Source organism: Sphaeramia orbicularis, chromosome 15, assembly GCF_902148855.1.
Source record: "Sphaeramia orbicularis chromosome 15, fSphaOr1.1, whole genome shotgun sequence".
In the NCBI taxonomy this organism is placed as follows: domain Eukaryota; kingdom Metazoa; phylum Chordata; class Actinopteri; order Kurtiformes; family Apogonidae; genus Sphaeramia; species Sphaeramia orbicularis.
In genome coordinates this window covers 5,175,614-5,188,219 of record NC_043971.1, presented here as the reverse complement: position 1 = coordinate 5,188,219, position 12,606 = coordinate 5,175,614, and the positions used below count along the sequence as shown (strand labels likewise).

Sequence of the window (12,606 nt, the reverse complement as noted above, 5' to 3'; positions counted from 1 at the left end):
GTGTAAATTGTTATCTTTGCCTCCAAAATGACTCAAAGATGGTTTTTACTTAATTTCTCTCAACATTGATTTTTTTTATATTATTTTTTTTAAATCCATGACTGATTTTAAATTTTTTACCTTTACATTTCTCAAATATTTTTCATGCTCTGACTGTAAATAGCAATTTTCTACAACAACTAGGCCTAACTATCTACTTTCTTCACATCTCATATAACAAGAAAAATCTCCCATTAAACGTTACGGAAATATTGATGTTTTCATCTCAAATCATCATGAACAGGACATCTTATACTATAAATGTGCCAAATCGTCAGCTAACAGCAGCAAAACGTTAATAACAGCATTGTATTTCATTCGCCTTGAATCCCTCGTTGCTCGCCGCCATGTTCAAAAGGTCAAAGGTTATTTTCATCTCATGGATCAACATTTTTTTCCAGTTCTCCTGTGGAAAATACGACGTGAGGGGGCGTTCATGTGCAATTTTCAACTTCATAACTAGTATTTACCATAATTCCCATTGCACATGAAGGCAGCATAAGTTTATCTATGTCAGTACATGTACTACTTTGAATCTATTTTTTTGCAAGACTGGGGTAACTAAGCAACAGTTCACTTTCCATCTTGGTCCAAACGTCTTCTCACCTGTCGACTCCGGTGGCGTCTCCATGAAGAGCCGTGTGCCACTGAACAGGCAGGAACTCCACCCGACTGATGGCGTGATCATCCAGCGGTTTCTTAAAGTGACTCTGTAGCAGCTTCAGCGACACATTACGGAAGTCATCCACTGAAAGCACAAGGGATTCCACTGTTTATTTCATTATTTTTTACTTTCTGCAGTTCATGCAAAATTCTCTGTTCTTGCAATAATGGATTTTGGATTTTTATAACACTATTGGTTTATTTGCCACAAAATACATTTTATGATGTTGAATTATCATGTAATAGAGATCATATGAATTAAATAAGTAATTAATACAGTTATTGAACATCGACTGTCAAAGCTGAACCGTAGATTAAATAAAGTTCAACCTGTGACTTACACTTAACTGTGATATATTAAAATGTGAATTATGTTCATTAAGTCATGCAATAATCCTCTGTTCTTACAACAACAATGTAATATTTATTGCCCCGCCCCTCGAAGGGGAGGCAAAGTGGATTGTTTTTGGTTTGGTTTGTTTGTTTCTTTGTTTGATTGTTAACATTCTAGCAGCAGAACTATTGGTTGAATTCATACCAAATGTGGTTTATAGATTGCCAGTGACCCAAAATAGATTTCATTTCATTTTGGGAAAAGTAGGTCAAAGTTCACATTTTTAATGAATTTTTAACATCTTTTTTTCTCCATTTACTTACAATGGGAGAAATTTCACATCTGTAAAAACATCCATTTTGTTTCAATTTACTTCAAACTTGGCACATATATACATATAGAAGCAATTGATATGCTGACATCAGCACACGCATAGACATGATGACATCAGCTGGATCGATGCCAAAATAATATGAAATATGTGGGAGAGGCAGGGTTTATTGTGCCTAGAACCATATTGTTCAACATTTTTTATACTCATAAGCTATTTTTTTTAGACCTTCGCAGATATACACACTTGACATTGCTAATATTGTGTCTATTCCTAGTTTATGTAGTTTCAGATCTATTCTTACTTAACTTTTTGTAAAATTTTATATTCGATTTTTTTATTTTACTTTTCAGTTTTTTGTCATTTTATATTCGCTCAATTCTTATTTTCTGACTTATTGGTCTTTAATAATATTGTTGCACTGACTAGAGTAACAATGAACACACCATGACAATAAAGGCTATTCTGATTTGGATTATTTTAAGCTTTGTATTGTTAGTGTGTTCTTTTGTCGGAAACTCAAAGAATAAGTCCAGATTTTTTTTGGTCTCATTTTTATAAATTTATTATTGACTTGATCTGATCACAAACAAAGTATAACTCAGCTGAGGATCCACACCCCAAGCAGGGAAATGGATCCCGACATTCCAATGCACATCACTTTTATAATCCTTGTAAACTGATCTTCAAACTATGGGCTGACCCCTAGTGCAAGGTGAGCTGGGTCACAGAAAATGGACTGGTGTCATCTGACTCTAAAGTCAAGCAGATGTGATACCTCAACTCTTGGTAAAACCCCATAATGACAATGTGTTTACCTCTTATCTCCTGTTATTTATGATCGTATGTGGTCATGTGTATTTAAAAGTGTGTCTAAGGTAAAACTTAAGTCCTGTGATCATAAATCTGTCAGTTTAGTATGTTGACCAAGATGTGATCTATCCTAAGAACTTTACCACTAACCAGTGACACAAAGAAATCTAGTGACACAAAGGAATCCAAACTAATACTGACTAATATGTGACTGAACATAAGAATTCAACTGTCTAAATTAAAATATTTCAGTATCCTTTTATGGACGATCCACCTGTAACTGGACTGACTGGAGGACACTCACCACACTCGACCATACTCCTGAACCTCAGGTCACAGACGGGACCGATTCCATGAACCATGAACACCAGATGATCCACCTTAGGGAGTTCACCTGGAAACAGTGAAATGAACATTAGAATCCACTGACACACAGACAGATGGAACTCTGTTATAAAATGGAATGAAGCTGCTCTGCATTCAGATCATGTGATAAATGAGTGAAACTTATTTTTCTAAAAGTAATCTGACAAAAGTTTTACACCACCCCCGTTTCTACAGTTTTATTTACATTCACGCAGGTCAAGTCCAGTGGCTGACCTGAGATGGACGTGATAAACCGCCTGAAGTTAAAGAAAGTTTAACCAAAACCACAAAAATAAAACCACTAAAACCTCAGGGCTTTTATTAAGCTGTGGAAGTACATGAAGCCCTGATAATTCATGCAAATAACTCCTAGTGGTGTCACAACTTTGGTGGATTATATAAAGATTTTTTAAACTCTTTTTACTGAAATTAGAGCAATGACATATAAAAAAAAAGTGTGATGTCAGAACAAGAACACTACACCTGCACTCACATGTACACACGCATACAAAAAAATAGGGGGGAGGTCTGCCTACTTATTTAATATTAAAGTAATCTATAAAGGGCTGCCAAATTGAATGAAATAACTTTACAAAACTTTATGAAAAAAAGAAGAAAAAAGAATGACAGAAAGAAAACAAAGGAAATTATAAAGTAAAAGAAAGAATAAAAAAAAGAAAGAAAAGAGAAAAAAAAAAGAAAGAACCTTGCCTTATGTTGTGACCAATAGACCTTGTTTATGCTTGTACCAAAAACCTTCTTCAGTTGTAATAAAATCTGTGTAAATCTCAGACTCTGAGCCTTTTACTGCTTTAGAATCAGGGTTAAAAACATCGTCTACCATCGGGCACTTCATCGTGGTCATCATCAATCCCTCTTTTGACGACCCGGGGCCTGGTCTGTCCGTCCTGAGTGGTGCCCCACTCATCTGGGATGGACGAGGGCTGGAACTGGACGATCACCTACAGACGGAACAGGACAGATTCAGGATCAGACGGGTTCATCCTCAGGAGACAACGACGCTTCAGAACGAAACAGACAGAGACGACTTTACCTTTGGGTTGTGCATGACGATGGTTTCTCCTGATGGGAACTCCAGTCTGCGATGCCACTGGTTTGTGGACACAGCTCGCTTATATTCTGCCTGGAGTTCAACACACAGAGACAGATTTACATGTACATCTTAAAGGCACAGAACACCTGTTCACTCGTACATCTAAACAGAGAGTGTGTGTGATCTTACATTAATGCTATTAAAAACCACAATAAATAGAATAGAACAGAACAGAATAGAACTTTATTGTAACTGTTACAGGAAGTTTATGTGATCTGTAAGTTGTAATGCACACGTGAATAACAAGCTGAGGCATAATATTATTAACCTCCTAAGACCAACTGTCCACATTTGTGGACAAGAATGTCACAACTTTATACAAAAAAAAAGAGAAAAGAAAACTGTCCACCACAAAGGACATTCCATAAAAATGTAAAAAAAAAACTGCATCTGAAAAAAAAAAAAAAAAAACAAAGCTTGTACTTTGCTGACATGTCCTGGGTCTTAGGAGGTTAAAGGACAATTTGTAAATGTAAACATTTTCATGCTGTAATTTTTCCTTTTTGTACTACAAACAAAAAGAAATACTTGAAGTTGTCATCATTATACGTTATTACCCTGCCCCCCGAAGGGGTGGCAAGGAGGGGTATTGTTTTTGGTTTGGTTTCTATGTTTAACACTCTAACAGCAGAACTATTGGTTAAATTCATACCAAATTTGGTTTATAGATTGCCAATGACCCAGAATAGATCTCATTACATTTTGGGAAAAGTAAGTTAAAGTTTCAATTTTTTAGGAAATATTTTAAAATCTTTTTTTCTCCCATTTACTTATAATGGGATTTCAAATGTCTATAAAAACATCAGTTTTGTTTCAATTTACTTCAAACTTGGCACATATATAGAGGTAATTGATATGCTGACATCAGCACACACATAGACATGATGACATCAGCTGGATCGATGCCAAAATAAGCTACAATACATGCGAGGGGCGGGGTTTATTGAGACTAGAACCACTTGTTATGCTAGTATTTTACTTGAGATTATATTGGGCTGTATGTGGCTCCTAAACTAAAATGAGTTTGACACTCCTGCTTTAACTGATCACTGAGGGTATTTTACACTAATATAACTTACAGCTTCATTCACATCACATTTATTCAGGACATCATGTGAAATAAAGTCATGCACTATTATGTTGTGTTTAGTAAAATTCTAATGTCTACACATGTATATTTCTCAGTCTGTGTATTTAGATCCAATCTGATATATATGAAGTATGACCTGCAGGAAAAACTACAGTTTTAGGGTAAAAACAGCTTCTATAAACCAAAGTGTTCATATTTATATGACCTCCCTTTGACCTTTACATGTCTTTAACCCTTTTGTTCAGAAACTATGAGATTTATTTCATAAATTTTATGATGTTTTATACCAGGTTTCATTCAACACATGTCAGAAGTTTTTAATTGTTTGTGCTGATTCTTATCATGGGATCAGAGGTCATAATAAATACTGACTTTAACCTTTAGAACACATTTAGTTTGTTTTTTTGTGTGTCTTTCAAGGCTGTGCACATACTTCCTGTATTTTCTTGTTGCATCTGAAGAAAAGAGGATGAGAAATAAATGTAAATGATCATCTCAACCCTGATGGTGGGTGGTGAAGGCTGCACAGAGGGTCATCGGGTGCAGCCTCCCCACCACCACGGACATTTACATCCAGGTGCAGAAAGAGGGCCAACTGCATCATGAAAGATCCCACCCACCCTGCAAACGCACTTTTTGTCCCTCTTCCATCAGGAAGAAGGCTGCGGAGTATCCAGTGCAGGACCACCAGACTAAAAAACAGCTTCTTTCCAACAGCGGTGAGGCTGTTGAACTCAGGCACTGCTCTGTAGCCTCTCACCCAGGGGGACGGATACACCAGCACCTAACTGCACCTTATTGCACTGCCTCTGTGCATTTTACACTTCACTCTGCTGTTGCACTGTACTTCAGTGTCTACTGTGTATAGGCTAGGTTAGGTTGTAAATATGTGTTATTATTTTATGTAGGTATTTTAAAGTTTAATTTTAGATGTATATTTTACTTATTTTAAATTAACCTTAGTTTTAGTTGATTTTAATGTATTCATTTATTTATTAGTTATTTATTTATTGATATGGCAAACACGGGTCGTCATACACCAGTTTCGTTCTCTTCTTTGTGATGGTATGACATAAAACTCCTTTGAATCCTTTTGAAAAAACAAAAAAGATAAAGGTGGAATAAGACTTCTGCATTTGCATTGCATTTTCTAATTCAGGTGAAAGCTACAAATAATGTTATCATTAGTTTTTGATTAAATATGGAGGATTTGATCCAATGAGCAGGTGACACGATTGACATAATGAATAAAAAAACATATAATATAGGTAATTTTTAGACATTTTAATCTGAAAATACTACATACTTCTGTGTTTAAGACTCATTACTGTAGCATTTTAACTATTTCAAAAAAAACAAAACAAACAGACACTACATGATTTACAAGTGAATGTGAAGGAGACTGGGGCTTTGATAAATGAAGAAGTGCACACTTGTCAGTAAAAATAGAACCATCGTTTAAGTGGTACTTAACCACAGAGCATCCTATAATCATCCGTCTGTTAATCAAGTATGAATCATCCAGTCATAAGACACACACAAACATGTATTTATAATAAAAACACACGTCAACACTGTAATTAACTGACTAAAAGCAGACATTCATGTGATATGGTTTAGACATTTAATCAGGCACAAACACTAGAACAAAGTGTGGATGTGACTGAGATGTTTCAGTCAATGAAGCCTTAGTTTGATGCATTCATCACTTCTATCATACTCTGGTTTTTTGGAGGATTTGTGTAAAATGAGAAGTTTATTTCACAAAGAACGTGTGTTCCACTGTAGTTAAATTACTGAATAAATATGTTTCAAAGAAGAGACTAAGAGGTAAAAAAAAAAAACAAAACAGCGCAGCTCCACTCAAAACTGACCTCAAAAACCAGTTTCACCTTGATTACTGATAATAATCACCTTTTCCTGAATACATATATAGAAATGCAATAAAATCTAGTGTTTTAATTTATTCACTCACCTTTTAAACATAAATATCAACACATCTTAATGCATGTACGGTATAAAATAAATGAACCAAGGACACTTAATAATTTTCCATCCAACTAGTGAATTGTGTAAATAACTACTGACACATTTTAATATGTGTATGTGTAATAACTGCATGGTTATCAGTAAACTATTGATCATTTTTAATTCACAAACTACATTAATGCTCCTTCAGTGACAATTATTAGTTTCACTGTTATTTGCTGTAGTGTTTAAGATTTATTGTATTTTTTTACTTTGTCTGCCTTGGGTTTTTATAGCAATATTGATTTATTTGCCATAAAATGCATTTTATGCTGTTGAATTATCAAGTAATAGGGATCCATATGAATTAAATGAGTAAATACAGTTATTGATCATCAACTGTAGGTTAAAGCTCAACCTGTGACTTACAGTAAAACGTTACGCATGTAAAATGTGAATTATGTGCAATAAGTCATGAAATAATCCTCTATTCTTACAATAACAAAGCAATATTTATTCAAATACAAATGCACAATTTTTTTTAGACTTATATAAATATACACACTGTCAATATTGTAATTATTGTGTCTATTCATATTTTATGTCTATATTTATTTTATCCTACTTTTAGTTCTATTCTTATTTTACTTTCGTTAAATTTTGTTTAATATTTTCTTAACTTTATAGTTTTTTGTAACTTTGTATTTGCTCTTTTCTTAATTTCTGATGTATGTATAATGTTTTTATTAACATTATTTGCATTGACTGGAGTAGTATTCCTAATTTCATTGAACACAATGACAATAAACGCTATTCTATTCTATTCTACTCTATTCTATTCTACTCGATGTGTTTCTGGTTAAATCTAGGGACACAAACCTCCAGCTTGTCACTGAATTCCTCAGAGTACGGAATAAAGCGACTGTCGTTGTCCCCTTTGTAGAACCACGTGCAGCGGCGGACTTCGGTTGGCTCCTCCTCCCAGAACACCGCAGTCCTCTGGCGGTCGTCGTAGAGCTGCACGTCGTAACGGCCACCGTCTGTTCGCACGATCACATTCTCTGGGTCGGGTTGAACTGGAAAAACAAAAACGGTCGATCAGTAACAAACTTCACCTCTGCCCCACAGGTCACATCATGGACTTCAGGTTAAAATCCTGAGTATTTTTTCATATGAATTATTCATGTTCGGAGCCAAATACCTGAGTTATACGTCTCCTCGAGCTGAAGGGAGTCGATAATGCTGAACGGAAGCCAGACACTCTTGGACTCCACCTGTTTGCAGTAAAACCAGTGAGGCTGAACAGCTTCGTAGATGTTGTAGTTGAAGGGCATCATGGGACCGGCGGGGACGATGGCGCCGGCGGTTGAAGATGAAGGAGGAGGAGGAGGAGGCGTCTGCATCTGTGTAGGAGGAGGCTGGAGATGGAGGAGAACAAAACATACACTTGACTACAAATGGTTTTATGTCAGAAATGTAGTTTTTGATAATCTTTTTGCCATAGAAAAAAAACACACAAATGGTTGTACATTATGCTCTTTGCACATAATATTAAGTTAAATACATCAGCTCTGACTGTTTGTAATGTTTATAAAAGTGCAACTCATCACTGTGTTACTTTTCTTTAAATTAACTAATCAGTCTCAAGGTCATTAAAAAATCTAAATCAGGGTGGCAAGGTTCCAATTTGGCCATGGAATACATTTACAAATTGAAAAAAGTGCAGAAGTTACACTGAAGATATTAACAGCCAAAAGTGTCAAGGGCATTTTAGTTCCAAACTTGAAACTCCAAAATTTTTACAAAATTCTGCCTGTTACTAAATGTTTTATATCACCAGAGATTCACTGTGATCTGTAAGTTGTAATGCACATGTGTAAATGATAAGTTGAAATATAATATTGTTAAAATTGCACTTATTTTCCTAAAAAATTTCAAGTTTTTCCAAGTTAATTGCATTTTTTTGAAAGGATAGTGTATAAATGTACACATTTTCATTATTTTTTTTATTTTTTTTGCACTAAAACAAAGAGAAAAATTTGATGTTCTCATTATTTTTAGGTTATTGTGTTATTATTTTACTGGTCTGACCCCCTGGAGACCAAATTGGACTCTACTTAACCCCTAAACTAAATGGAGTTTGACACCCCGATTTAAATTGCTGACAAATTCTGTTGAGATGTCTAACCCATTACTGCAATGTTGGCCTGCAAAGATGAAAATTATACAATTACTCAAATCGCAATCACAACAATCACAATATAACTTTTTCACCAAATCCTGCAGCCAGATTAGAAAAAAGCAGGAGTAAAAGGTATTTTCTTAACAGTCATTTCATTAACTTTTATTGTATCTAATAGGAGTAGATTAGATTGTTGTCAAACCATGAATCTTAAAACCTTTATAACACTGATGTGAGGCAGGAAAAATGACCTGGTACCTTTGTGAATGCTGGTCCTGACATCGGGAACGCCTGCGGTGGCGAGCTGTACGAGTACGGAATCTGTGGAGGTGTATGGTTCGGCGGCAGGACTTCCGGAGCCGGTATGTACGGACTGGCTCTGCTGCTGGTGGCGGTGTGTCGATACGGTTATGACTCTGCGGCTGCATCTGAGGAGGAGGCGGAGTCATCGTGTTGGGGGGAGGAGTTTGGCGTCCCATAGGGCTCTGGTAAACTGCCCCTCCAAAGGCTGGAGCCTGCATGTGTGCGCTGGGGGGCGGAGCCATGCTGACGCTGCTGGGAACAGAAACCGGGCCCATCGATGGCGGTGCTGCCGACAGCGCCGGTGGCGGACATGGAGACTGACCGATGGATGCGAACGGGTCACTGCTGGTCACCGGACTCGAGAAGTAGTTAAAGGTAGAAGCAGCCGGTCCATTCCCTGAGGTCTGGCCGAGGAAACTGTCTTCTTCTCCAACATCATTAGAATCTTCTAATGGATGAGAAAATAGAAAAATGTTTAACATATGACAAGTGAACTGACTTATTTACAACTGTGGATTATTTACAAACCACACTATCTGTGGATGAAGTATTCTATATAAAAGACTATCGTACCTCAAAGCATTCATTCACATCCTTAAATAAAACAGAAAGAATTCAAAAATATTAACTGTGCAGTAAAATGGTTCCTGTCAGTTTTTAATGTGAAACAGATGCATCTAAAAAAAAATAGAATATAGTGAAAAAGACATTTTTTAATTCATCAAACTCATGGCTTTCATTTTGATTCCAGCTTTCACCTCATGAAAACCCAAACTTAAGTATCTCAAATATTAGAATATTAACAATCAATCAAAAAAGGATTTATAAAGCAGAAATGTCAAACTCCTGGAGAGTATGTTCATTTCTGCACTCAACACTTGATAGAGCTCCTTTTGCACAAATCACTGCCTCATTGTGATGTGAAGGTGGAGGTCTGTGAATCTGCTGAGGTCTTATGGAAGTCCAGTTAAGGGCCTTCAGTTCATCTGTACAAATAATACCAAATACATTCTCTCTAAGGTTCAGGTCAAGTACTACAGTATAGTTGTATCACAGACAGAAAACCAGTTCTGAGTAGTGTTGACACTGTGCAGGTGAAGACATCTTGGAAAAGAAAACAAGCATCTCCATAAAGCTCGTCAGCAGACGGAGACATGAAGTCTATAAAACCTCCTGTTAGACGATGGCATTGACCTTGGACATAATAAAACCCAGTAGATCAACACCAACAGAAGACAGCACACCCCAAATCATCCCTGACAGTGCAGACTTAAACTGGATTTGGATTCTGTGAGTCCCTCCTCGTCCTCCAGATTCTGGGACCTTCATTTCCAAATGAAACATAAAATTTACTTTGATCTGAAAAGAGGATTTTGGCTCATTGAGCCCTGGTCCAGGTAAGCCTCTTCTGATGTTGTCTCTGGTTCAGGACTGTCTGGACTCTTGTAGTCCATGTAGACTCGTCTGTACATGGTGTCCCTGGATGCTCTGACTTCAGCCTCAATCCACTCTTTGTGAAGTTCCACCAAGTTCTTGAATCAGCTTTTCTTGACTGTCTCCTCCAGGCTGTGGTCCTCCCTGTAGCTTGTCCCCCCTTTCCTACCACATGTCTCCCTTCAGTCAACTTTCCCTGAATATTCTTAAATATAACACGACCAGTCCTTTCAGCAGTGGTTCTCTGCCACTTATCCTCCTTGTGCTGGATGTCAATGAGCGTCTTTTGCACAACAACAGTCTATTCAGCCATGTCTTCTATAATTGTGGTAGCGTGAACTGAACCAGACTGAGACAAGCATAGTAATTCTGTGGCATAAGTAGTGATTTTACTCAAACTTCAATTGAAAAAAATCTCTGAACTGGTGAGACATCCAGAGTGTGCAACCCTATGAGCCTCCTGAGGGTTAAGCAGTTTGAAAATGAATGAACTGAAATGAAAAATTCTAATATTTTGAGATACACTTTTTATATTTTTTGAGCTGCAGGCCATAATTATCAAAATACAAAAATTAAAAAACTCTACTTATCTTAGTTTACATGTAATGAGTTGAGAAAATGTGCAATATTAATTAAAAAAAAACAAAAAACTGACAAGAACTATTGAACAATTTCACAATATTCTACGATGTTCCAGTCTGCCTTTACTCTCCAGCAAAAACAATGTATCTTGAAATGTGGTGATAATGTTTAAAGTAAGCTTTTATAGATAATGTTTAAAAGTCTCCTCCTTCTCTTAAACTCCTCTCATATTCATTTGAAAATCAGTTGTCACAAACCTGAAAACAAGCTTTTTTTTTCACGAAAACATGACCTTTTAGACAAACATGGTTCCTACAGTAAAGCAACAATCACATGATGATCTTATTACATCTGATGCAGCAGTGTGATTTTAGTTCAAACACTTCATGAAACTGTTCAAATGAGCTCAAGCTCAAACATATACATCAGGAAAATGTAATGCACACATGATGCAACAAGAAAAGCATTTAAAAACTTCAGATATAAAAGTAAAAGACTGACAGGGACCACAATACTCCATAATGACAAGTACTTTCGTTTTCTTTTTTCTTCTTGTTTTTTTTTTTTTTTTTTTTTTTTTAAATACATTTTTCACAATTCCCAAAGTAGGGCTTTAAATGAATGCAGCCTTTTTACATGTACTGGAGTATTTTCACACTGTTAATACTCTTAAGTAACGGATCTGAACACTACTTCCCCACTGTTACGCAGCTTTATATCCTTAAATACATCGGGTTAATTGAATACACAGAGAGAATAAAGACTAATTAAAGGATTAAAACCCTCGGACAGCTCAGACACACTGTTAACTTTGTTGTTTTAACTGTTACTCAATGCTAAATAACAGCTGACAGGACATCAGGAACCACCGGTTAGCATTAGCATGCTAATGTCAGTGCTAAGGTTTGGACGTTTCCTCCGTCCGCTTCTCACTCTTACCTCCTGACAGCAGAGCCGGCCCGGTGGCCTGACTCACTGGCATGAACGGCAGACTGAAGTTAAACTCCGGAGCGGCGCTGAATAGCAAATTTGAACTAGTATTAGGAACATTATTATTTTTTCTATCTGCCATTTTCCCTGAAATTACACGTACCCACTACCGGAGCAGCAGGCAGCACAGCTTCAGCTCTGAAACAGCGTCGTGTTCCCCTGCAATAGGTTCACTGATCTATAAAACATCAATCAACCAGATAGAGTGTTGAAGAGCCGGACGTATGGTTATAGATCTGTACAAACCAGCCGCTCACTGGCTGGCTGTTCATCTATTACTGTGAACAGGTTTTGATTACTGCCATCTAGTGCTGAGATTGAGTAACTGCACCTGAAATTTGGCTCTGAATCAATTTTAGTAAAAATTTTATACAACTTCACACAAAAAATAAAATTG

At 36.5% G+C, this 12,606-nt stretch overlaps 1 protein-coding gene across 1 annotated transcript in view; it reads right to left on the bottom strand.

The window, feature by feature from the left end:
- The window catches only part of LOC115434345 (SEC23-interacting protein-like), a 30,144-nt gene extending 17,848 nt beyond the window's left edge, over nucleotides 1–12,296 (bottom strand). The window contains 9 exon segments of the mRNA XM_030156251.1: nucleotides 646–787; nucleotides 2,485–2,574; nucleotides 3,388–3,508; nucleotides 3,601–3,690; nucleotides 7,598–7,794; nucleotides 7,920–8,136; nucleotides 9,159–9,310; nucleotides 9,313–9,651; nucleotides 12,159–12,296. Of these exon segments, the coding sequence (XP_030012111.1) occupies nucleotides 646–787; nucleotides 2,485–2,574; nucleotides 3,388–3,508; nucleotides 3,601–3,690; nucleotides 7,598–7,794; nucleotides 7,920–8,136; nucleotides 9,159–9,310; nucleotides 9,313–9,651; nucleotides 12,159–12,291 (1,481 nt within the window). The 5' untranslated portion in view covers nucleotides 12,292–12,296.
- Nucleotides 12,297–12,606: the final 310 nt, after the last annotated feature.